At 37.3% G+C, this 25,075-nt stretch overlaps 1 protein-coding gene across 1 annotated transcript; it reads left to right on the top strand.

The window, feature by feature from the left end:
- Nucleotides 1-855: 855 nt before the first annotated feature.
- LOC125280441 (phytanoyl-CoA hydroxylase-interacting protein) lies at nucleotides 856-24,948 on the top strand. The gene is made up of 5 exons (XM_048210993.1): nucleotides 856-1,064; nucleotides 11,238-11,414; nucleotides 18,256-18,430; nucleotides 19,297-19,414; nucleotides 22,746-24,948. Exons 2-5 carry the CDS (start codon nucleotides 11,241-11,243, stop codon nucleotides 23,278-23,280), a joined length of 1,002 nt encoding a protein of 333 aa, XP_048066950.1. The 5' UTR covers nucleotides 856-1,064; nucleotides 11,238-11,240; the 3' UTR covers nucleotides 23,281-24,948.
- Nucleotides 24,949-25,075: the final 127 nt, after the last annotated feature.

The raw sequence follows: 25,075 nt of genomic DNA, 5'->3' as shown, positions 1-25,075 counted from the left end.
GTTCAGTATTGATTCAGTTCAGTTCCATATCTGTGTAAAATTCATCAGTTGCGCATATATACTGTATATACAGTGTATTTATGCACATGTATGTGTAAGTGCCATGACCAACTCCAGTATACTTCACTGCACACTGAACAAACAAAGTCACAAGATAGAAGTGTTTTACATTTTTCACATCTGTGTTGGGCGTGGATGTGGCTAATCATTTGATGTTTGTGTGTACACAAAAATACCATTTTTAGAAGAGTTAAAATAGTTTTAGGTGTTTGCTTTTTTTGCATGTTGTGTGTGTTTTGTGTAGAATTTTAAGAAAAGGGGCTTTTTAAAAAGTTGTAAATGTCCTCATTAGGCTATATGTTGTATGTTAAAAGTATTTTCACATTTGTCAAGATAAACAGTTATAGCTTTAGCATCTGTCATTCATGCCTGCTTGTTTTAACATCCTTTAGAGAAACTGAAAATTCAAAGACAACTTTAGTCAGCAGAAGACAACGACTAGAAATCCTAAAACTCAGGACTTCTAAATCAATTCTTGCCAAAAATATATCACAAAGTGATGAGACTGCAGACGTTTGACTGTCCTCAGCGTGTGCTCAAGATGCGTTGCCATCTCTCTCGCTTATTAGTGATTGAGGAAATCTCTTCATTTGTAGTTCAGTGTGATGTAAAATTGAATTTGCTGTTGGTCAGTCACTGTGAAGATGGTGCGATTGTGTCGTGTTCTGTGTGTGTGTGTTGGATCATGCAAGAGTGAGTAGCTTGTTGTATCATTTTTATGGTTCACTGATGCTGCACTTTCTCATGGCTGTTCATTTCCCTTTGGCATACAGCTGTAGAAAAAACATAGATGCACAGAGAGAGAGAGAGAGAGAGAGGGAGGCGATAAGTGAAAGTGAGCAAGCGAGGGCAAACGAGAATCCCCTCACACTCAGTTTTCATCCTCATTTAAGGAGCTGTGCAGCAGTGAAAGAGAGGAAAAGACGGAGAATCAGAGCCACGCTCATTCACACAGCCTCTGTCAGCACTTCCCTTCCTCATCACAGCTGCTTCTGAACACAGAGGTATGTCTTTCTTTTGTATTCATTAAAATTAACTTTAAAAATGAACATATGACACATTTAGGTTTTTGCTTCTTTCCTATTTTGATTTTTTTTCCTCCTCACATTGCTGTTTTTCTCTAAGTCGCAGTGAATTCAGCTCAGGACTGTCTTGTAGACTTTCACTATCCAGAAGAGAAGCACAGACAATCAGATCAGAACATTTTGTTCAAAGTCTGCATTTTTGCACTGATGTTTTTGTCTGTTTTGTAGTTGAACGCAGTGAAATGTAGAGCACTGTTGCTGTTAATAGTTTGACTCCCACCACAGTAGAGCTGCATTGCAGATACATAAAAGATTCGCTCATGATGAGAAATCTGAACCATGACATTAATACTCGCGGACTCTCGTGCTCGATCCCACGGCGCTGTTCCTCCGTCGATTACTCACTACTCAGTTTGTGCACCAGACCATTAATCGTGTGTGGATGTGTCTCACTTCTCTGTGACGGACCCAATCAGATGTGCTGGAGTGATGCTTGTTTATTTGATCATTGAACACTCTTACAGTAGGCTGAGGCTTGATCAAAGTGAGATAAAGAGTCGTTTAGAGATTGATTTAGTCTCTGAAACAACTGTTTACATCTCATGATTTGGCACTCTGTAGCTCTGAATAGTAAAAGCATGTTGTTGTAGGCTATACTGTGTGTTTCTATTTACGCATTTACACATGCAATACTTTTCCTTACTTGTATTTTAGGACATTCTCATAAATATGATTTTTTATTCCTATTATTATAATGCAGAAAAATTTATCATTTTTACATTATATTTTTCTATATATTGTATTTAATATATTTAAAATTGTATTTATGAAGAGTTTGGTTCCAAAACGCGATAAACGCGTTTTTCAAAAGAAAAATTCTTTTTTAAAAAATTGATTTTTTTTTTTTTTTTTTTTTTTTCTTCAAAAAATTGAGTTTCCGCCAAAATCAGTATTGTATCTGGTCGGTATTGAAAAGTCATTTATTAATTTTGCACAAAATGCGATTTCCGTCGTGTTATTCTGTCATGTTTTCTCCCTTTCTTTCCAAAACGCGACAAACGCCAGTCTCCTTTTTCTGCAGAACGCGATATCTCCACTCAACCAATCAGAGCGCTCCATTCCACGCACTGTAAACATTGAAGGCTTTTTTAAAAAGCCGTTTTTAATAACAATGTACTCGGCAAATGTGTTTATTATAACCGTGCGGTGGCGATACTCTTTAATCGGTAATGACAAACAGAGACATAATTAATTTATAGCATTAACAAGATGACCCATTAAATTCATTTTGGGAGCGACGGCTGAATGTATTTTTAGTAAAATGCCTGTATATAAGATCAGTATTGACAAAGTTTAGACTCTGTCATATATGTGAATTAACTTATTTTGTTGTGTATTTTCAATTTGAAAAATAACTTTTATATTGATGGATTAATTGCATTTTGAAAAAAAAAAAGTGTCATGGATTTATTGCATTTTGGGAAATAAATAATACGTTTTTATAATAAACTTTTTAAAATCAAAATGTAGATTTGAATTTTTAATGTTTTTATATCCAAAAGATGCTATGTGAAAGTTTGAAACAGAAAATAGTGGTTTTCATCTTGCTGCTTTCTTGGTAAAGAAAACATATTTTTTATTTATAAGTGCTTTTACTGTAATATTTTTATATATTTTTTTTTAAATATTTCTTACCTTGTTAAAATACGTATATATACAAACCGGATTCCAAAAAAGTTGGGACGCTGTACAAATTGTGAATAAAAACAGAATGCAATGATGTGGAAGTTTCAAATGTCAATATTTTATTCAGAATACAACATGGATGACATATCAAATGTTTAAACTGAGAAAATGTATCATTTTAAGGGAAAAATAAGTTGATTTTAAATTTCATGGCGTCAACACATCTCAAAAAAGTTGGGACAAGGCCATGTTTACCACTGTGTGGCATCCCCTCTTCTTTTTATAACAGTCTGCAAACGTCTGGGGACTGAGGAGACAAGTTGCTCAAGTTTAGGAATAGGAATGTTGTCCCATTCTTGTCTCATACAGGCTTCTAGTTGCTTGACTGTCTTAGGTCTTCTTTGTCGCATCTCTGTTGTAATTGATGCAGTATGTGATGGCATTGTCATGTTGGAAAATGCAAGGTCTTCCCTGAAAGAGACAACGTCTGGATGGGAGCATATGTTGTTCTAGAACTTGGATATACCTTTCAGCATTGATGGTGCCTTTCCAGATGTGTAAGCTGCCCATGCCACACGCACTCATGCAACCCCATACCATCAGAGATGCAGGCTTCTGAACTGAGCGCTGATAACAACTTGGGTTGTCCTTGTCCTCTTTAGTCCGGATGACATGGGGTCCCAGTTTTCCAAAAAGAACTTCAAATTTTGATTCGTCTGACCACAGAACAGTTTTCCACTTTGCCACAGTCCATTTTAAATGAGATGTGGCCCAGAGAAAACGCCTGCGCTTCTGGATCATGTTTAGATATGGCTTCTTTTTTGACTTATAGAGTTTTAGCCGGCAACAGCGAATGGCACGGAGGATTGTGTTCACCGACAATGTTTTCTGGAAGTATTCCTGAGCCCATGTTGTGATTTCCATTACAGTAGCATTCCTGTATGTGATGCAGTGCTGTCTAAGGGCCCGAAGATCACGGGAAAAGATAATGATACACGAAGATACATGAAATCCAAAATGAGCCAATATTTGGCATGACATTTCAAAATGTCTCACTTTCAGCATTTGATATGTTATCTATATTCTATTGTGAATAAAATATAAGTTTATGAGATTTGTAAATTTCCCCCTTCTGGTCTATGTATCCCTGCCTCTGCTGAATTAAAAAACAATATATCCCCCCGGGTGATGCTACTCCACAAACCACAAACAGAGCATATAAAATACCAAAAATAAAAATCTTTTTTTAAATCATCGACAAGTAAAACGCTGCGTTTATATAGGACTGTCTCTTTATTGAACACAACAAATGGGACATTTTTCAGACGTGCATTCTGACTTCGCCAGGCGCAAGTTAAACAAGCACGGAAAAGGTAGGCTACAGGTGACTACAAGGGAGCTTCATTTGAACAACAGTGAACTGTGGTCAGATGAGATGTTGTCAGGCTATGTCGGTAAAACTCAGAAAAATTAACATGACTGTCCAATCAGCCGTTATACTGTGCTCGCGGCACACACTCAAGAATTGCACACACAAATGCGGCGGCGCGCATGCCCCCGTACCCCCCTAGCAAACTACATTTTCTGACCTCTGTAATTATGAAAACCTGCGTACGGCCCGGCTTATATTATATCTAACGTGTAGACGCTTTAATATTTACATGTTTTAATAGACAAGGGAACAACTGTTTGGTTACGCTTATAGACAGAAAACTAATTGTTGTTATATAGCTCAACACATTTAGTCTTATTGTTTACATTTTTGCGAGTACCATGCTTTACCACGCCTCAGAGAAAAACACTATTTTGTGAAGTAGCTAACATAGCATAATCAGATGCAGCTTTATTTTTAGTAACAGTAATACAGAATTTTCTCCATCATACAATATGTTTTAAAAGTAATACCATTTATCAACACAAGCCATCCAGCATTTAATATGATATTGTAAAATCGATCTATCTTACTGCAGTGTGTAACAGTGTCTCACAGCAGCCGCCGAGTGAACGCACAGAGTAACGTTATAACATCATTTTCAACACTCTCAAATGTATCTAATATGATAAACAGAGCTGCGTTACCTCATACTCATGACCGGAAAAGCGGAAGCAGCGCCGGCGACTGTGTCATAATAAAAGTCCCGCTGCTCGTGAGGCGTGTGTTGATCAATCGCTCCAGCTCCTCGTTCAGCTCCACAACACTCGGTCCTGCTCTGCTTCATACTACAGTAACGTTAATAATCACATTCATGAACATGATTTCTTCCCGAGTCCAATCCCGATTGTGTTCCACTGGCTGTGAGGTGAAGATCACATGTCCCAAGATTCCATGCTCAAACTTGCCATCATCAAGCTACGCCTTTGTTTTGAATAGGCTTCTAGTGACCTCTAGCAGACAAAAAAAATATTACATGCACCTTTAATATGCTTTATTTCTTTATGCAAAATACAATTTTTTTCTTTTGTATTACGGGGTAAAATGTGTCCTGACTGTGTTTTTTTTAAGATTCGCCTGCTTTTCTGAGGCTCATTTTTGTAACACATAGTGTGTGGAATCTGATTTTAGTTGAGAACTAGAGCAAAACTCAGTTAAATGTTCAAAGGTTTTTCTAAAATAGTAAGCAAGCTGTGTGTGTGTGTGTGTGTGTGTGTGTGTGTGTGTGTGTGTGTGTGTGTGTGTGTGTGTGTGTGTGTGTGTGTTTTGCAGCTTTGATGCAGGTCCTGTGAGGATGTTTATTATGGCCTACATTCCCTTTGAATGAAAGGCTGCAGTCTGGGGAGTCGATGTGTTTCCATGACATTATGGCAGAACTGTGATTCAGAGTGAGATGCTGCACGTGCAGAGAGAAGAGAGAATGAAGAGAGGCGTGTGAAAACTCAATTTGTTAATCTTAAATTATGTTCCATCATGAGGCAAAGCAGATGATTACTTCAGGCCACACACACACGCGCGCACACATGGTCGCGTGCACACACACACACACACACACACACACACACACACACACACACATCCCTAGTAAAAAAGAAGTGCACTTAGTTGTATTGATTGTGCACTTGTAGTGTACTTAAAATCTTAAATGTATATTTTAAGTACAAGTGTACTTAAAGGGCTATCCCTCACCCAAAAATGAAAATAATGTCATTTATTACTCACCCTCATGCTGTTCTACACCCGTAAGACCTTCGTTCATCTTCTGAACACAAATTAAGATATTTTTGATGAAAGAGGTTTTTTATCTTCTAATGAAAGCAATGTAATCACCACATTCAAGGTCCAGAAAAGAAGTAAAGATATTGTTAAAATAGTAAACATCACTGCAGTGGTTCAACCTTCATCTTATGAAGCGACGAGAATAAGTGCACAAAAACAAAACAAAAATAATGACTTTATTCAACAATTTCCTCTCAACCCTGACATTCTCCTACGCTGTTTACTCTTATTCTTGTTGCTTCATAACATTAAGGTTGAACCACTGCAGTCATGTTGACTATTTTAACAATGTCTTTAATTCCTTTCTGGACCTTGAATGACAGTAATTTCGTTGCTTTCTATGGGAGACAAAAAACTCCTCTTGGATTTCATCAAAAATATCTTAATTTGTGTTCCGAAGATGAACGAAGGTCTTACGGGTGTAGAACGACATGAGGGTGAGTAATAAATGACATTATTTTCATTTTTGGGTGAACTAACCCTTTAAAGAGAGTTATGACTATGTCTTATGTAGACTTTTAAACAGTGCACTTTGTAATAATGTCAAATTAAAAGTTTTGCTTTTATAGTACATTTTAGCTCATTATGGTTTAATAATCTTTTGTCATGTTTTAAAGTACACTTATTTTGAAGTGTTGACTAACATACTAAAGCACATGTTGATTATAATTTTAACTGTAGCGTATTATTCAATATTACATTTAGTACATTTTAAATGTACTAAATTACAATTACAAATGTTTTATTACACATATTTAAATACATAACGTTTGAAAAGAAATGACATTAAAGTATATTTTAGTTTATCATAAATGCTTGACAGCACATTCGGCTGTATACATATTTTAAAGACAATAGAAATAATGATAAAATTACATAAACAGATACTTAAGTGGGTCAAAAAATCACTTTTAAATGAAACTAATTGCATTTAATATAAATTAAAATTATAATACATTTTCATTTAATTGCAAAAAAAAAAAAAAAAAAAAAAAAACATTCAATTAAGAGTCCGAAAACATTGCATTCAGTTCACACTTAAGTATATTCTTCTGAAGTATATTTGCTAAAGTGTACTTCTTTTTCACAAGGGATGCCATATGTCTGTGTGCCAAAGCAATCATGTGTGAAGTTCTTGCTGTTAAACATATTCTCATTTTCTGGCATGCTCACATTTGTGCCATCCAGCGTTCTCATGCCAGTCTGCTCTTGGCATTGTGCTGCCTCAGCATACTGTCCATATAGAAGATTTACAACAAAACAGGACAAATCTGTGACATTTTAGCTTACATGAACATTTTACACTGCTATGGACACTTAATAATTATATAAAAACTTAAATGTCAAAGAGCAAAATCAAAGGTCAACAGATAGGGGGAAAATATGAGGGCAGTGAAAGGAGAACGAGAGAGAGAGGTGCACGTAAATCACACTGCTCTCTCTCTCTCAGAGTTATGGGCTCTTTCTCAGCGCACAAGGGCAGATAATAGATTCTGTGACTCCCATTACTCAAGGGTCACCGGTCGCAGGAACAGGAAATGACAGCTAATCAAACACACAGCCTCGTTCACTCTACTTCACACACACACTCATGGCAGCGATCACATCACTCACACCGGCACAGATCAGAGCGTTTGTTTGTTATCCGTCCTCTGAGATGCTGTAGCTGCAGGGTCAGTCTGTGAGACGCCGTTTTCCAGTAAATAATGTGTTTGTGTGAATAGACTGCATCGTGCCATCTCAAACTGAATGAATATATTGTCATATTTAATTTTGGGAAATAATAACAGGGTGGATGGCAACAGAGTTGAGATCCATTGGAGATTACAGGTTATAAAAATAAAAATGGCCTCGTGGAGAATTTAAAGCGTTAGTTCACACAAAAATGAAAATTCTGTAATTTATTACTCACCCTCATGTCGTTCCACTCATTCATAGCCAGCAATGACATTTCCTCTCTCAAGATCCATTAATGTACTAAAAACATATTTAAATCAGTTCATGTGAGTACAGTGGTTCAATATTAATATTATAAAGCGACGAGAATATTTTTGGTGCACCAAAAAAACAAAATAACGACTTATTTAGTAATGGACGATTTCAAAACACTGCTTCAGAAAGCTTCGGAGCGTTATGAATCAGTGAAGTAATAAACTTGAGTATATACTCAAATCTTGGGGTAATTTTCATTTGAAAGTGAACTAATCCTTTAAGAACGTCTCTGTTTTCGACTTTTGAAAATGAAGGCGTGGCTGCCCACATTACGCTACCGGAACACGACAGTAACAGACCAAGGCTGCGTTTCCAAAAAAAGCATCATAAGTTGATCACAGTGACTGCTGAATGGCTATATGGTCAATTTTCAATGTTTGTTGAAAATGCCAGAACCGTCTCTCACAACGACTCTGTAACAAGACGCTTCACTCGTATTGTTTTGAATGGGAGAAAGTGTAATGCGCAATATGGCGGAATAAGTCCCGCCTTCTAAATAAGAGCCAATCGCCGACTGGTAAAGTCATCGGGTCACTTCAGCGGCCATTAGAATCACCGGTTTCTATAGAAACAGACAGACGCGCGCCTCCGAAGAGACGCGCATTTAGGTCTGCGCATGCGCATTAGCTTGATCCAGCCTGAAAAATATTTTTTTTTGTCATGATTCGAGCATTTAGAAACTAAATTTATGAGCTGGTTGTTGTTAGATTTTATTGGTGATTTCAAATATGAAATTTAATCGTAAGGTTGGCGAACAGTTTTGGATAATTTGATGTTTCCCCATTCAAAGAGATAGGAGCTGCATGATGCCCAGGATGCCCGAGAGGCGTTTCAAAGATGGCCGTCGAGTGAAATGACTTGTCTTAAAGGGACTTTGACGACCGTCTAAAAAAATAACAGAGATGAACTGCATTTGTTTACTGTGTGGTCCTTTTTAGCAGCCATTGTGCAGTTAAACTCTGCCTACATGCGCAAGAGGCAACTGCAGGGTTGCCAGGTTTTCACAACAAAACTAGCCCAAAAACTAGCGCAGTCGCGTATTGGGGGGAGTCCCACGGTAACAATCGCGTTCATGGGGGTAAAGTAAACGTTTTTGGTGGGATTGCCTGGTAAAATTTGCATTTCAGGGGATAAATATCATGGGGTCACTTCAACCCGCGACAACAGAGTAAAAGTAGCCCAGTGTGCAGCGGTCATGTGACATCCCACATGGAAAAAACCTATATAAACATATATGTTTCAATATAGGTTTGATATAGGTTTTTAATATATGTGACATATATAAAATTGGCCGTTTTCCTATATTATGTGTACATATATGTGTACATATATGTGTGCATATATGTACATATAATATAGGAAAACGGCCAATTTTATATATGTCACATATATGTAAAACCTATATCAAAACCTATATTGAAACATATATGTTTATATAGGTTTTTTCCATGTGGGGCACAACGCTGAGAAAGAGAGATATTAAAAGTAACTTAAGTAAAGAAAAATAATCAACGAAACATCTGAATGTACATCACAGAGGGGTTTTGGATTACAATCATACAAATATATCATGTGAATTCAGCTGTTACATGAAAAACATATTTAAATCGGTTCATGTGAGTACAGTGGTTCAATATTAATATTATAAAGCGACGAGAATATTTTTGGTGCACCAAAAAAACTAAATAACGACTTCAAGAAGCAGTGTTTTTGAAATCTGCCCATATAGATATTGTTGAAAAGTTGTTATTTTGTTTTGTTGGCGCACCAAAAATATTCTTGTCGCTTTATAATATTAATATTGAACCACTGTACTCACATGAACCGAATTAAATATGTTTTTAGTACATTAATGGATCTTGAGAGTTTGAATGGCTTTGCTCTCAATGCAGGCCTCACAGAGCCAACGGATTTCATCAAAAATATCTTAATTTGTGTTCTGAAGATGAACGAAGGTCTTACGGCTGTAGAACGACATGAGGGTGAGTAATTAATGGCAGAAATGTTCATTTTTGGGTGAACTAACCCTTTAAAACGCTGTTTTAAAATGAAAATGCACTGGTGTAAACAGGGCCTAATGAATGAGAAGTCAATCTAAACAGAACATGGCAATAAGGGGCCATCCGTTTACCCAACACCGTTTTCAACCAAAAACAGAAAACTTTTTATGCATTTTGGCCTTTCATTTACATTACAATTGTGTTTTGGGGGCATGAAAACACAAACTTCTGAAAATGGAAAACGATAGCATTATCGTCTCTGTGTCAACTACAAAATTGCGAATTCCTGGCAGCAGAATACAGCGCTTTTAATCGTTTTAACGGATCCGTGTGAACGGGGATAAATTGAAAAAGCTGTTTTCGCATTGTAGTGTGGATGGCAAAAACTGAGCTATTTGAAAACGATGATACATTTTTAGTCATGATGCATATTGTACCCATAGATATAGTTACAGTATAACGGCATTGTTGTGCCTGCTATTTACATTAACAGTATTGCTCAAGATAAATGCTACTTTGTAGAATATTGATATTATATTCCTGCAAAGATGACATTGAATTTACTCACATTAGCTTAAATATGATGACAATTGCGTTTTAAACCCAATTTTGAGCGCAAACTGGATGCAACAGTGAGTGATGCGATATTATGCTAATAAAATGATCGTGCCAGAAGAATAACATGAGAACTTTATTAATATCTGCATCATCTCTTGAGCTTTTAGTATGTTTTACGCATGCATTTAAGCATTTTCAGACGTTTCAGTGTGGATGAGCAACTTTTGGAAAACGTTTGAAAATGCTAGTGTTTGTCTCCGGATTAATAGACGTAGCCTTAGAATGATTTCTGAAGGGTCATGTGACACTGAAGACTGGAGTAATGATGCTGAAAATTCAGCTTTGATCACAGGAATAAATTACATTTTAACATATGCTCACATGGAAAGCAGTTATTTAAAATTGGAATAACATTTTATAATATTACTGCTGCTGTATTTTTGATCAAATAAATTACATTCTAAGGAAACTGGTTTCAGACTCTTCTAAGGCACCATAATGACATGACTAAAGAAACACATTCAAATGAGCTTTACAGTCAAAAATCAATTTGAAAATGAACATTTATAAATATATATAGATTAATTAATTTACATCATACTGAAGGCAAGATTTTGTGTAGGGGAGGGTAATCTGTGTTATTCAACTCATTCACAGGTTCATTAAGCACACTGTTTGACAGATTGTCATTTTCTTGTACTGCAGGTCATGGCTGAGGTGGAGCTGCTCTCCACACCCCATAATATTCAGATCAGCGAGGTGAGCTGTGACTCGTTCCGGATCACCTGGGAAATGGCCCATGAGGACACGTCCCGAGTGACGCATTACTTCATCGACCTGAGCCGCAAAGAAGGCAGCGAGCCCAACCGCTTCAAGCACAGAGTCAGTATACGCTCTTATTCTGCCGTTGAGATCTCCTTCCGCCCCGCTGCGCACCCTGTTGATCTCACAGACATTATTTGTAGTCACTACCAGGGCCAGTGGAATTGGTGAACTTATTCTGAACCTATTACAAGGACAGTCCCCTCAGAATAGTCTGGGGTTAAACAAGGACACAGTAGTGAGGGCTTGTGATTCACAACATTGGACCGTCTTGACTTTCACTGCACACTAAGACAAATAAACTATTACTTTTAATAGGTTTTTTTTACTAAGCAATAGAACATTTAATGTTCTATTAGATTAGATTCAAATTCTGGGTACGATTTGTAACAAGAGTTCATGACACTAAACAGGAAAAAGTCACAAAACTTCAAGAAAACTTCATAGGTTAAACAATATTTCTGACCACTCGAATTGAACCACGACATAATATAAGGGGTTAAGAGACATTTCTTGAATTTTCATGTTATATTTATTTAAAGCGATTTCTACCTGAATAAAGGTTAAATTAAAGACAAATATAAGAGCAGGTGGTGTAGAGGCAGATGGCATGTGAAGGAGGGGGTAATGTGTGGCTGTAGGTGTGTTGGTAATGAGCACATCTGACAGGCCCTTCAGGGGCCGCTGTGATGGTCACGCCACTGCTAATACAGGAGAGTGAAAAACCTGACCAAAACTGCCGGGAGCGGATAATGACTCACCAGGACATCCTTCCTCCCCAGTAAGCACCTCAATCCCCCAATCACAGGCCAACCACCCCTTAAAAACAACCATAAAAAACATAAAACTAGGATATTGCTTTGCAAAAATAAATAAATAAAATAATCTAATTTAGTACAATAGTAATTTGGGGAAATGCACCTATATAATATTTATTTATTTATTTATTTATTTTATTTTATTTATTTTTTTTATTTATTTTCCTCTCCACTTGCATATAAAATCTGCAACAGCGTTATAAAGAAACACCTTTTATAATCTAAAATAATCATGTCACCCAATTCCAGGCCAACCACCAAAATAAAAAAAATAATTAAAAAAAATAAAAAAACATATAAAATTAGGATATTCCTTTGCAAAAAAAAATCTAATTTTACTACACCAGTAATTTAGGGCATCATGCACCTATTTGTTATTTGTTTTATAATTTTAAGTTTTTATTTATTTGTTTGTTTGTTTATTGAGGAGGAGTCCAATTTAGCGAAGATCCAAATAATTTCCTTGAAAGCTGCATTCAAAGTCCACTTGAATAAATATATATATGAAAAATATTCTAATTGGATTCTGAGAAGACACATGCAAGACTTCAATGTCAATTTATTGGAAAGGTACTTTTAACTCTTTCCCCATGCGTTTTTGATCATTTTTACAAAAATTTCGTGGCCCCCCAAACATGCAATATATCAAAAGAAGGAACGGAGCCTCTGCTTTTAAACAAAGCAAACGAAAAACGTTTTATTTTAGCTTTATGAATTCTTTTTTTATCAACACTTGAATGTGGGTAAGTTTCATAAAAAAAGCAACATGTTGAACAAAAAGCTGAGAAAATCATGTTTTATTTTTGTCAAAGACTACAGCGTGCATAAGCAATGCTTTTATCACAAGTTTCTGCTCCTTTTTTGCCTGTGTTTTGTTCTGGAGATTCAGTACTTTTTCAGAAGATGTGTAATAGCACCCCCTACTGAATAACAGAGAAAACACGGAAAGCTGGAAAATTTGGGGGTTAAAAGTAATGTGATACAATATTTACTCCTTAAAAACTCCTTAACTAATTGCATTACTTAGATTTTATGAAAAGTAATGCATTCTGTTACTTTTGCGTTAGTTTTTTCTCGGCTGGGCTTGCTGGTTTGTTTTTAATAACAAAAAAAAAGTTGTTAAAAAGCAAATGTTAAGGCCCTTTCACACCAAAAGTGAAATGAATAAATGCAAATTCAAGCCTGTACAGTAGAGGGCACCACTGAAACAAACCTTTCAGCTGTGCTGAAGTATATTTGTGTTATTGAACATATTTAATTAATGCAGGTTTGTGTAATATTCTGAGTTTGCATTTCACTACTATAACCATCATGTTCACACAACACCTTGGCACTTACTCACGATTCCTCTCAACATGAGGACAAGAGAGCTGTCAGTCAGTAACTTGAGCTACTTATTTGAAAAAGTAGCTCAGATATTTGGTTGTAAATTTAAAAGTAATGCGTTACTTTACTAGTTACTTGTAAAAAGTAATCAAATTACATATAAGTCACGTTACTTGTAATGCATTACCCCCAACACTGGAACTGAATAATAAATGTATATCTTTGTTGTGTTCAGTTTTTCGTATTCTTGCTGACAAAATTAAGCTACATAATGTAGGCATATTTCTAGTATCTCTTTTGCACTTATTGGACACCAAAAATAAACTGCTGCTGAAATTACATCTGATTTTGCCAGGGCTCTAATATTACATTTTGCCAGTGAAAGGAAAGGACTAAAGGGTTGCTATGGTTATGCCCCACTGAGCATTTCATAATTGGTTCTGCTTGTCAGAAACTCAAGCCTCCACAACAACACTAATTAGCTGCGATAGATCTCTTATATGTGAGAGGAAATATGTTACGCTTTATAGTGAAGTTTGAAAATGTCTTTCACCTTTGAGAGAGAGAAGAGTTGTCAGGCAGAAACTAGGCGTAAGATCACCACAAAGGATGTTACATCCGCAGATGTTATCTTCTCATTAATCTTACTGATGTTTTGCTGTTTAGACTGTGTGCATAATTATCAGACAATTACTGTTTCCCATGAGTCATTTTATAGGTAAGCAGTGGACATTTAAACTGATTTTTTATTATGAACATAGGACTGACCTGAAGGAAAATGCTAAATCTGAATGCAGATAATAAACTCTGAACTTGAAAAATTGTCAAAAAACTTGAAAAATCTGAACTTTGGCGAAAATTCGTGCCGCGTTAACCAATCAGGAGCTTGCTCTAGTAGTGACGTGATTACGAGCGAAGGCAGAAATCCGAAACAACAATGGAGGACAAAATCATTGTCGCTGCACGATGCACATTTACATTTAGTCATTTAGCAGAGGCTTTTCTCCAAAGCGAGAATAGTACAAATGAGAATAGTAGAAGCAATCAAATCAACATGAGAACAGTAAGTGCTGTGTGAAGTCACAGTAACGTCAGTAAAGTGCTCGTAGCAAGGATTTTAAGTGCTACGTCAAGTGCTGACGAAAAAGAAAAAAAAGATACGTCTTTAGCATTTTTTTGAAAATGGCTAAAGACTCAGCTGCTCGGATAGAGCGTGGTAGGTCATTCCACCAACCAGGAACAGACCCGGAGAAGGTCCGTGAGTAGGGTTGCCACCTTCAATACAGAAAGGGACGCCAGCCGCAGCGGGGGCCACACCCCTCGGGGCCACGATGACCACAGTCCCGATGGCGTGCCAGTGGTGGTATATCATAACTTAAAACATATTTTCATAAAAATATTAAGATTGATACCAATGGACATTATAATAAGATATCTGCTATTGAAATCAGCGTGAACAGATGCAGTCTCTCACTATCACAAATTAAGTGGTCATATTGAATACACAGCTATGACAATAATGAACATAGGCCAACAAAGTGTGACTGAGACCACAAAAAATAATCTTTTGGAGGAACTTGTGAGATGTGAACCATATTTTATTAACTTATTAAATTAACAGATCCATAACGTAGTAATTATAAATTAAACAAATTGTAAATTGTCATTTGTTGTGAACAAAGATTTTGGCTAAAATATTTGTCATTGTTTGCAGTAACACCATCCAAACAGTGAAACCACACCTAAATAACTGATATATCTGAAATATATGAAATGATAAATCTACAAACATTTCTTATTTAAGTAAAACACTTAACAACATTTTTATTATTGGTAAGTAAATATATTTATGTATTTATTTATTCCATTTTTATATTGTCTATTGTTAATTCTATAGTATTGAATGATGCAATTATTTAAATTGGTTAAGCATAACAAATAGGCCTAGTTGTTTATTTTATTCACATAGGTACTATATTTTGATTAAATATGTATTATTAAAGTAATGCTTATGTGTCTGACTGTACAACTTAACGTTATTTCTTAATAGGCAGCATATGAAATCTAACGTTATCAATCAAAAACATTACACTATCTGCCTCAGGACTCAGGAGAGAACCGGCGAGGCGGCGTCCCGCCCTCCTCTGACTCTGATTGGCCGTGATTCACGGCCCGTGAACCTGAAACAAACCAATCAAACCATGATGGCAGCGTGTATTACCCGATCAGGGGCAAAATCAGGACGTGTCTTCACACAGTGCGGGTGGGGTGATTTGCATGGGCTGCTGCATAATATGGACCTATGTAAAATACGGGACAAATCGCGTCCCGTATTGATTTGATACGGGACGCGTCATTTTGGCTGTAAATACGGGGCGATTCCGTATTTCACGGGACGGGTGGCAACCCTATCCGTGAGAGTGATTTTGTGCCCCTTTGTGATGGCACCACAATGCGCCGTTCACTTGCAGAACACAATTCTGGAGGGCGCATAAGTCTGAAGTAGTGAGTTAAGGTATAGCGGTGCAGAGCCAGCGGTCGTTCTGTAGGCAAACATCATGCATGCAAGATGCATCAAACAATGCATCTTCATACTTTTATAGAAACAGGAATAAAAAGGATATTGCTTGAAAGAAAGTGAGTGAGGAGGTTGGACAAGTTGTAAAAAATGGTCTTTACTCAATTTGAGCTATATATATATATATATATATATATATATATATATATATATACACTGAGACTACAAACTAGCTAAAGCCGGCAACTTTATTCGCCGTATTTTACAACTACGCGCAAGTCGCGTCTGGTCGCCTGTACACGGAACCGTTGGGTGAAGCGGTCATAGCCGTGTTTCATCGTGAATAAAACGCAGCTATTGACCAATCAGAATCAAACTAATCGTTTTATGGTATTATACTACGGGGCTGTTTTTATCTGATTGGTTGTTGAACGTTATAAGCAATTATTTTCAGGGAAACGCACAGCTAAAGTAGTTCCAGGCAGGTCTTGACCGCATTACAGTTCCATATCACTTCGCCAAATGATTTCAGTTATTTCAAATGAACCAAAACCTACAACGACACCGACTAAGCAAATACATATAGTAAACTAGGATAAAAACGACAAGTTATTTCCATGTTTTCGTCCTGAACGCTCTTTCGCACCTAAACGCACACACACTTTCAGAAACGTGTTGTCCGCGCTGCTCTGACGAATTAATCAGTAGCCTAAATAGTTTAGCAACTTAAAAGCTACATGACATTTTTTCACCAGCAATGTAATAAGTGTGTCCTTATTGAGGTAGATTAGTTTCGCTATTTGTAGAGGCACTGCTCCCTGTCATCTCAACTGTCCATAAAACCTTTTGAAGTATTTCTTGTCCAATATTGATGTTTCAGCTTGTGTTTCTTATTAAGTGAGAGTCGTGTTTCAGTCTTCCTTACCTTAGCAAAGTCTCTGACATCTTGACACCTCCTGCTCTGGGTAAGTTACAGTTCTGCTGGCACAGGAGGCTACACAATTCATTCTTGGCAAGCCTTTTTCCTTCTCAACACGCTTTTTAAACCGAGCTGACTGAACAAATTTTAAGTCATTCCGAACACAACAGACTCACGCAGAAACATGCGCCTTGTTGCAAATGACAAATGAAAACAATGCGTGTTGTAAAATCAGTTCAAATGATCAAATTTGATCTCCGACTACTGGATGTAATCATAGTCTGAAGCTAAAAACAAATAAGTCTGTGTTCATCATACACTAAACAATCTGTCAACTCAAATTTTCAGACTGGCTCTAGACTGTAAATCTGAGCAAACGTTGTGTAGTGTATTCCACACCCTCAGTCATAGTATATGAGTTTAATATTATTATACAGAGTAATTATTCAGATTGATATGGTCTGGAATTGAAAAAATGCACTTAGTTAAAAACTATCTTAGTTAAAATAATTATGCTGGGGTAAATTCAGGGTAATTGGGACACTTTTTGACATTGAAATGACTTGGGAAAAGTGTCCCAATCAACCTGAATTCATCCATACAGTCTACATGTTTATGTCATAATTTTATAGGAATTATCTGCTACACTGTAAAAAATGATAAATAAAACAAAGATTATTGAAATATGTTTTACAAGAAAATACAATTTCATTCTTTCTACTATTTCATATTCAATTCAGTGTGTTACTTTCCATTTCTTTGTAATTATTTGTAAAATTTGCTAGTAATTTCTGAATTAAATATATTTCAGTGTACTTTTCTGCATCCTCTGTTATCCGCAGTATGTAATGTTGAAGTTGGCATGAAACAGCAGTTTTCTTTCCTATTGTGACATATATCTGAGTGAAACGGCTTCACAAACAAGAACAAATGTTGGGCGGGGCTTGATTTTGTCCGTGAAGAATTGATTGGATGGTTGTGGTTTGCTATTGGTGGATCTTAAGTGAATGACAGGTTGCCCCGCCCTCGTCATCAGAGAAGAGAAGAGGGGAAGTTATTAATATGGTTAAAAATTAACGAGGGCACATGAATTAAAACAAATTATGATAAATTAATCATTTATAATAAATGCTGCTATTTTCCATAAAAACAAGAATGGTCAATTTTGATTTCATGGTGAGTTTAAGGCTGCAGGGGTTCAACAAACAAAAAAAGTCAAGTGTTGAAAACTTGTGGTTGGTTATTTTTCACTTGAAAGCAGAACAAAAAACCCTGTAGGCCAACAAATCTGACGGCACCCTCTGGTGTTTGGCTTTTCAGGACGTTCCCACCAAGCTAGTGGCGAAAGCAGGACCTTTGCCAATGGCTGTGAGAGGTCACTGGTTCCTGAGCCCTCGAACGGAGTACTGTGTCGCTGTGCAGACCGCCATCAGACAGCCTGACGGAGACTACCAAGTGTCTGAATGGAGCCAAGTAGTGGAGTTCTGCACTGGGGGTAAGTAGAGTAACAGAGATTTAAATGTGTGTTATGTTTACGTTGTTAAAATACATTCTTCTATCCCTGCTTAAAGTGGACCTATAATGCCTCTTTCACAAGATGTAATATAAGCCTCTGGTGTCTCCAGAGTGTGTCTGTGAAGTTTCAGCTCAAAATACCCCACAGATCATTTATTATAGCTTGTCAAATTTGCCTCTATTTGGGTGTGAGCAAAAACACGCCGTTTTTGTGTGTGTCCCTTTAAATGCGAATGAGCTGCTGCTCCCGCCCCCTTTCCAGAAGAGGGCGGAGCTTTAACAGCTCAACAACAACAAAGCTGGAGAATCTCACGCAGCCAAAATGAGGATTGTCAGTAACGGTGTTCAGCCTTACATTGTTCAAACCGGAGTCGACACTGATGGAGAGACTCAGGAAGAAGTTACAACTTTTAGAATGAAACTGGACGTTTCTGAATGGTTAGTGGATAGATTTATGTAGTTGCTGTGGAGTTGATTCAACTTGACCCTCGTTTGTGAAGCAGTCCGGCGTAAAATGACAGCATGGCAAGAATACTCTACTACAGTCCTTGGGAAACCTGTTCGGAAACAACCATAATTTAGAGGCACAGAAATTACACACTTTCAATCTTGACTTCAGGTGCTTTCTGCCATCTCATCATTTATCTTATCTTAACTTAATCTTCATGACACAAGTTTGTAATTGGACAAATGAAAAAATGGCTTTTTTATCATTGACTCTGCATATTGTGTTCAGATAGAAGATACAACCAATAGTGAACTTCCTTTTTCTTTTCCTTAATGCCATGTTATTCACAATCAAGTTTTCATAGGAAGCACTTATGAATCATGGGTTTTTCTCTGCAGATTATGCCATGGAGCATCTCCAGCAGCTGTTAGATAAAGCTCAGGCCGCTGCCGGGAGGATGCTCAGGTTCTCCTTGTTCTACCGCAATCAGAATCCTGAATACTTCCATTATGTGAGGTTAGTGTCATCTGTCATCCTCAGTCTCTCTATATGTCTTTCCTTGACAGCTCTAAGACTGCATTGATTTTTGATCTGCCATTTGAGAATGCTAGCGAACTCAACATGAAATCAAAACAGACTCTATTTACTTCCTTCATTCATGCTCCTGGTCTTGTTGCGCACGATTCTTCTTAAATGCTTTTTCACCTTGGTTTTTAAGCAGTCCTAGAGGCTGTGTTTTGTATTTTGTGTACAATGCATGTGTTTTATATGTATCTTTTTGTTATGCTTATCTTGTATTATACAGCATTTTGGTCAGCATTTGCATTTTAAACAGTCTCTGAGCAATGCCATAGAGGTCTTAAAGGGATAGTTCTCCCATTAATTAATTAATTAATCACCCTCATGTCTTTCCAAACCTGTATGACTTTATTTATTCTCAGGCATGAAAACGGGTCAGGGGTGGAAAAGGTTGAGAAGGATATAACCCCTCTAGGGGGGTCCGGGGGCTGCTCCCCCAGAAGAAAAATTTAAATATTCCATATTTTAAAGCATCAATCTGATGCATTTTGAGATGCTTTTTTTGCCAACCTGGGGAGAGCTGGAGAAACTTAACTTCAGCCATGAGTCAAAAATTATTATGGCCTCCTTACTAAGCATTATGAAAGGGGATCGAGGGAATCTTTATTGGTGTCGATTTTCAGTCTCTTTTTAATGATAGGCTTTACGCATCTGTCAATCATCCCCACTTGCTATTTGGGGGAAGAACCTAGCGCTATGATTGGTCGAACTCTTCTTCTTTTGCTGTTGCTTGATTTGAGGACTGCGCGTGCACAGAGGCGTCACCAGATTTTTGCGTAGTTTAGAGTGACAAATCGTACCAACGTACTTTGAAGTCAAAATGCGTATCCGCTACGCAAATTGCGTACAGGTTGGCAGGTCTGCTTATTGATAGAATGGTGGACCACTTTACCTTCTGCCTTGTCAGTCCCCTCACCTCAAAATCTACCTCCTCAAAAACAGTAGCGTTAGCTAATAATTTTCAACCGGAGCTTTAGCTAGCTGGCTAACGTTGCGTTCTATCCTGCTGTGTTCAATGACTCAATTCATCAAGCTGTAGCTAACGTTAGGAACTGGGTAACTTATCTTAGAGATATACCAGAAAATATTAAAATTATTGAAACCATCACTCACCAAATTCAGTCAGGTAAATCGCCGAGGCCAGGCGTGCTTTCAGCTTCTGATGGTGGTCTGCACTGGTGATGCAAGGCCCTTCGCATTAATATTTCCATGCACTCACGCTCCCTTCTGGCACGCACACCTGTTCACAGTTCACACACCCAACCCCCCACCCCCCGGAAATTTTTTTTTCTCATCGAATCTACACGATTCACGTAGGTCACCTATTTTCATTTTTGGAGAATTTTTAAAAAAATCTTCTTTTGTTTTCTTGAAAAAAAAAAGAAGAAAACTCTTATTTTGTGTAAGACATACAGGTTTGGAGCAACATGAAGATGCGTAAATGATGACATAATTTACATTTTTTTTGGTGAATCCCTTTAAGCATATAAGCAAATAACTATTGTTATTCAAGAATGCGGGAGCAAATATAAAACTTTACTTTAGAATTCCAGATTGTCTAGATATGGCATCTACCAGCAAGGGTTATCAGGGCCATGCTAACTAGCTAGACCTTTAACTCTTTCCCTGCCATTGACAGAATTTTTCGGCAATCCAACTGTTATACGGTAGGGGGCGCTATTACGCATCTTCTGAAAGAGTAGAGATACTCCGGATCTAAATACAGTATTTTCCAGCTGATGAATGATAAAAACATTCAGAATCCATCCTTCTTTAAAGAACTTAAAGGGTTAGTTCACCCAAAAATGAAAATTCTGTCATTACTGACCCTCATGTCGTTCCACACCCGTAAGACCTTCGTTCATCTTCAGAACACAAATTAAGATATTTTTGATGAAATCCGATGGCTCAATGAGGCCTCCACTGACAGCAAGATAATCGACACTTTCAGTGCCCAGAAAGCTACTAAAGACATATTTAAAACAGTTCATGTGACTACAGTGGTTCAACCTTAATGTTTTGAAGTGACAAGAATACATTTTGTGTGCCAAAAAACCCAAAATAACTACTTTATTCAACAATATCTAGTGATGGGTGATTTCAAAACACTGCTTCATGAAGCTTTACAAATCTTTTGTTTCGAATCAGTGGTTCAGAGTGTGTATCAGACTGCCAAAGTCACGCCCCCCAGTGGTGAAACATTGAAATTTTGAAACACTTATGATATAACGAAACCTCATTTACTGAAATCACGTGACTTTGGTACACACTCCGAACCACTGATTCGAAACATTTTTGGTGTGAACGGGTCTTAAAACTAAGCACTGCTCTTTTTCACATTGGATATCCTGTTTTACATATTTTGGGAGTAAAATGGGTTGCGGATGCAAGTTGCGATGAAATCGAAGTAGTAACAGACATTTTCTTTCATATTGTGACGTACATCCGAGTGAAAGGAATTATCAAAAAATAAAAAATGCATGGTGGTGCGCAGTGTCAGGAGTAACGCATTACAAGTAACTTGAGTTATGTAATCGGATTACTTTTTTCAAGTACTTAGTAAAGTAACACATTACTTTTAAATTTACAACAAAATATCTGAATAATTTTTTCAAATAAGTAACGCAAGTTACATTGTTTTCCCATTTATTGACTGACAGCTGTCCTGTCCTCATGTTGAGAGAATCATGAGCAAGAGCAGAGGTGTTGTGTGCACTGTGTAAATCTAATACACTAGTTCTAGACTAAATGTGAGCAGGCATTTACTCATTTTCTTCTCCTGTAGTGTATTCTTCTTTAATCCAGAATGGCAGCACATCTGAAAGGTTTGTTTGTTTGAGCTGCGCCCTCCACTGTACAGGCATGAATTTGCATTTCCTTCAGCCTGAGGCTTATTCATTTCACTTTCAGTGTTAAAGGGCCTTTACATTTGCCAACAATACTTTTTTGTTGTTATATAAACCAGCAAACTAACAACCTAGCCCAGATGAGTAAAAGGAATGCAAAAGCAACGTAACACATTAAAGTAAAAAGGTCTTTAGTCATAAAAAGTAACTAAATAACGCAACTAGTTACTTTTTTAGGGTGTAACACAATATTGTAATGCATTACTTTTAAAAGTAACTTTCCCCAACACTGGTGGCGTGTTGGTTCTATTCATTGATTGTTGATTGGATGAAGGCAGATCTGAATACAGTCGATTGTAAGAAAGTCGCGGGTTTAAGCAGACTAAATGATTTTATTGATTATTCTACATCTCTCTACATAGATCAGAGTGTGGAGGTGCAATGCTCCCATCTCTCAAAGACAACAGTGGAAGTCACGGCTCTCCTATCAATGGAAAGCTACGCGGCATCTTCCTCAGCTGCAACACAGAATTCGACACGGGCCTCCCTCCCAAAGACTCCCCGTACGGCCCTCTGCGCTTCCAGATTCCTGCCGAACGTCTCCTCAACGCGAGTACAAACCTCTACTTCTCTGACTTCTACTGCATGTACACAGCTTACCACTATGTAGTGCTGGTGCTGGCCCCTGCTGGTTCGGAGGGGGATGACTTTTGCAAGAGCCGTCTTCCACGACTGGACCTAACAACCAATCCCTTCCTGACGTACACGGCCGGAGACGTACCCGTGTTCTGTCACGCCAGCGATGTCATTCTGGAGGTAATGTTCACAGAGCCCTTGCTTCTGGAGCACGGCGTCCTGGCTCAGATCAGCGGCCGTCACCAGCTCATGAGCCTCTCCACTGCCAACGCCAAAAAAGACCCAAGCTGTAAGGTGTGCAATATCAGTGTGGGACGCTGAACTGTGAATGCATGCTGTTGTAGGAAGTGCAACTGAAAAAATAGCGGACCACAGAACCTCACAGGCTCTGGTTTGGAAATGGACGTTCTCATCAGAACATGATCAAATATTCACACTGTGGGGTTTGTTTTAAAACATGCCAAAGGGTTTCATAAATGAGGAATAAATTATAAGAACATGAAAACTGAATGAGGTCTGATAGTCTAGCCTCTTGTTACGAAACTAAGCCATAAAACCTGTGAGTCAACAGTTCAGATCTTAAAGGGACAGTTACCCAAAAATGTTTCATCAATTACTCACTTTCATGTCTTTTAAAACCCGTATTTAGAGCTGCATGATTAATCATTAAAAGATTGCGATCTCGATTCAAACACTCGCGCGATCTTATTCTTAAATGATAAACGATTCTCCTGTTTCTTTTAAACACCAGAACAATCAGATCTGCATTGGCGCTGCTGCTGATAGAGAGGAAGTGTTTATCATGTGTAGGTGTGAAAGTCTTTTCAACCACACAGTATCATTAATTCTGTGTTACATATTCATATTCTCAAAGAAGTACTGAGATAAAAGTTTATAGTTCGGATATAAACACTGATGTCTATGGAAGTGATCAAAATAGAGTAAATCACCTTTTGAAATTAACTTGATGCCACCATAGGCATTGAGGGGGACAAGCCCCCCCACAGACACACACAGTAATTGGAAATGGCCAAACTGCCCCCCCCCCCCAATATTTGATATTTCTTAATGAGTGGTCTGCCTCAGTAGTCTAACAGCTCTCGTCAATGTCAAAATGATGGCCAATCAGATCAAAAAAGGAAAAAGGCGGGGCTTACTATTCACTGAACTCAACGCTTTCAGTTTTTACATTGAAAGAGTGTGTGCGTGGTAAGATTTGACAACTGTTTTACACTGGATATAATGACCCACAATAACATACAGAGATACAAACTACTTTAATGTAATTTCACCATTTTGAATTGAAAATTTGCTATCATTTAAATGATCTCATTCATAACTGAATATGATGAGATTTTTATTTTTTTATTTTATTTTTTTTTACATTTTTGACATATTAGACATACAAAAAAGAGTAAATGTGTGCATAATTTTAAATAAAATATTAATTGCAAAGAGTTTAAATGGATTACTTCACAACTATAGGCTATAATTAGACCTGGAACTACAGTGCACAGCATAAACGAGTACACCCCCTCTGAAACTTCTGAAAGTCAGCAATTACTCAATTACTTAGAAGACGTGTTAGGGTTCTTTAGAGATATAATGTTCCAGCAAGTCTGCCTAATCAATTACCAAAGAAGCATGTCAAAATTATTCAGGAAAATAAGATTTTCTTGTCAAGGTGATAAAATGTAAAAATGAGTACACCCTCCTAGAAGTTACTGAAAACGAAATAAAAATTGTCTGGTGTAAGTTTAAAGGGATAGTTCACCCAAAAATGAAAATTTGATATTTATCTGCTTACCCAAATTTTCATTTTTGGGTGAACTATCCTAAATCCTATGGGTGAAACTATGTTTCATCAACAGGTAAGTATGTTGAACCAAAACATTTAAAGAGAAGTAATTGCTTGACAATTAAAAGTGTTATATAGCCCACTGAATCATTCTCAGACTTAATGCTGACAACAATGGGAGAGAACTGTCAGGAGACGTATTTCTTAGCACAAAAGAGGACAGTGGTACAAGAGGATTACCAAATCATTGTTTTAAGTGTGAAAATATAGCAAAAGTAACACAGAAATTCAGAAACAATGGACTTGTGACAAGGACCC

Source organism: Megalobrama amblycephala, linkage group LG12 (genome assembly GCF_018812025.1).
Source record: "Megalobrama amblycephala isolate DHTTF-2021 linkage group LG12, ASM1881202v1, whole genome shotgun sequence".
NCBI classification, from domain to species: Eukaryota; Metazoa; Chordata; class Actinopteri; order Cypriniformes; family Xenocyprididae; genus Megalobrama; species Megalobrama amblycephala.
The sequence above is the reverse complement of the archived record's forward strand: the minus strand, read 5'-3'. Positions and strand labels throughout refer to the sequence as shown.

What these genes read in the sequence shown, in the direction of transcription:
- LOC125280441 (XM_048210993.1), top strand. Translation starts at nt 11,241, where the DNA reads ATGGCTGAGGTGGAGCTGCTCTCCACACCCCATAATATTCAGATCAGC. An exon ending in CCAACCGCTTCAAGCACAGA is followed by an intron (nt 11,415 to 18,255) that starts GTCAGTATACGC and finishes TTGGCTTTTCAG; the next exon opens with GACGTTCCCACCAAGCTAGT. An exon ending in AGTGGAGTTCTGCACTGGGG is followed by an intron (nt 18,431 to 19,296) that starts GTAAGTAGAGTA and finishes TTTTCTCTGCAG; the next exon opens with ATTATGCCATGGAGCATCTC.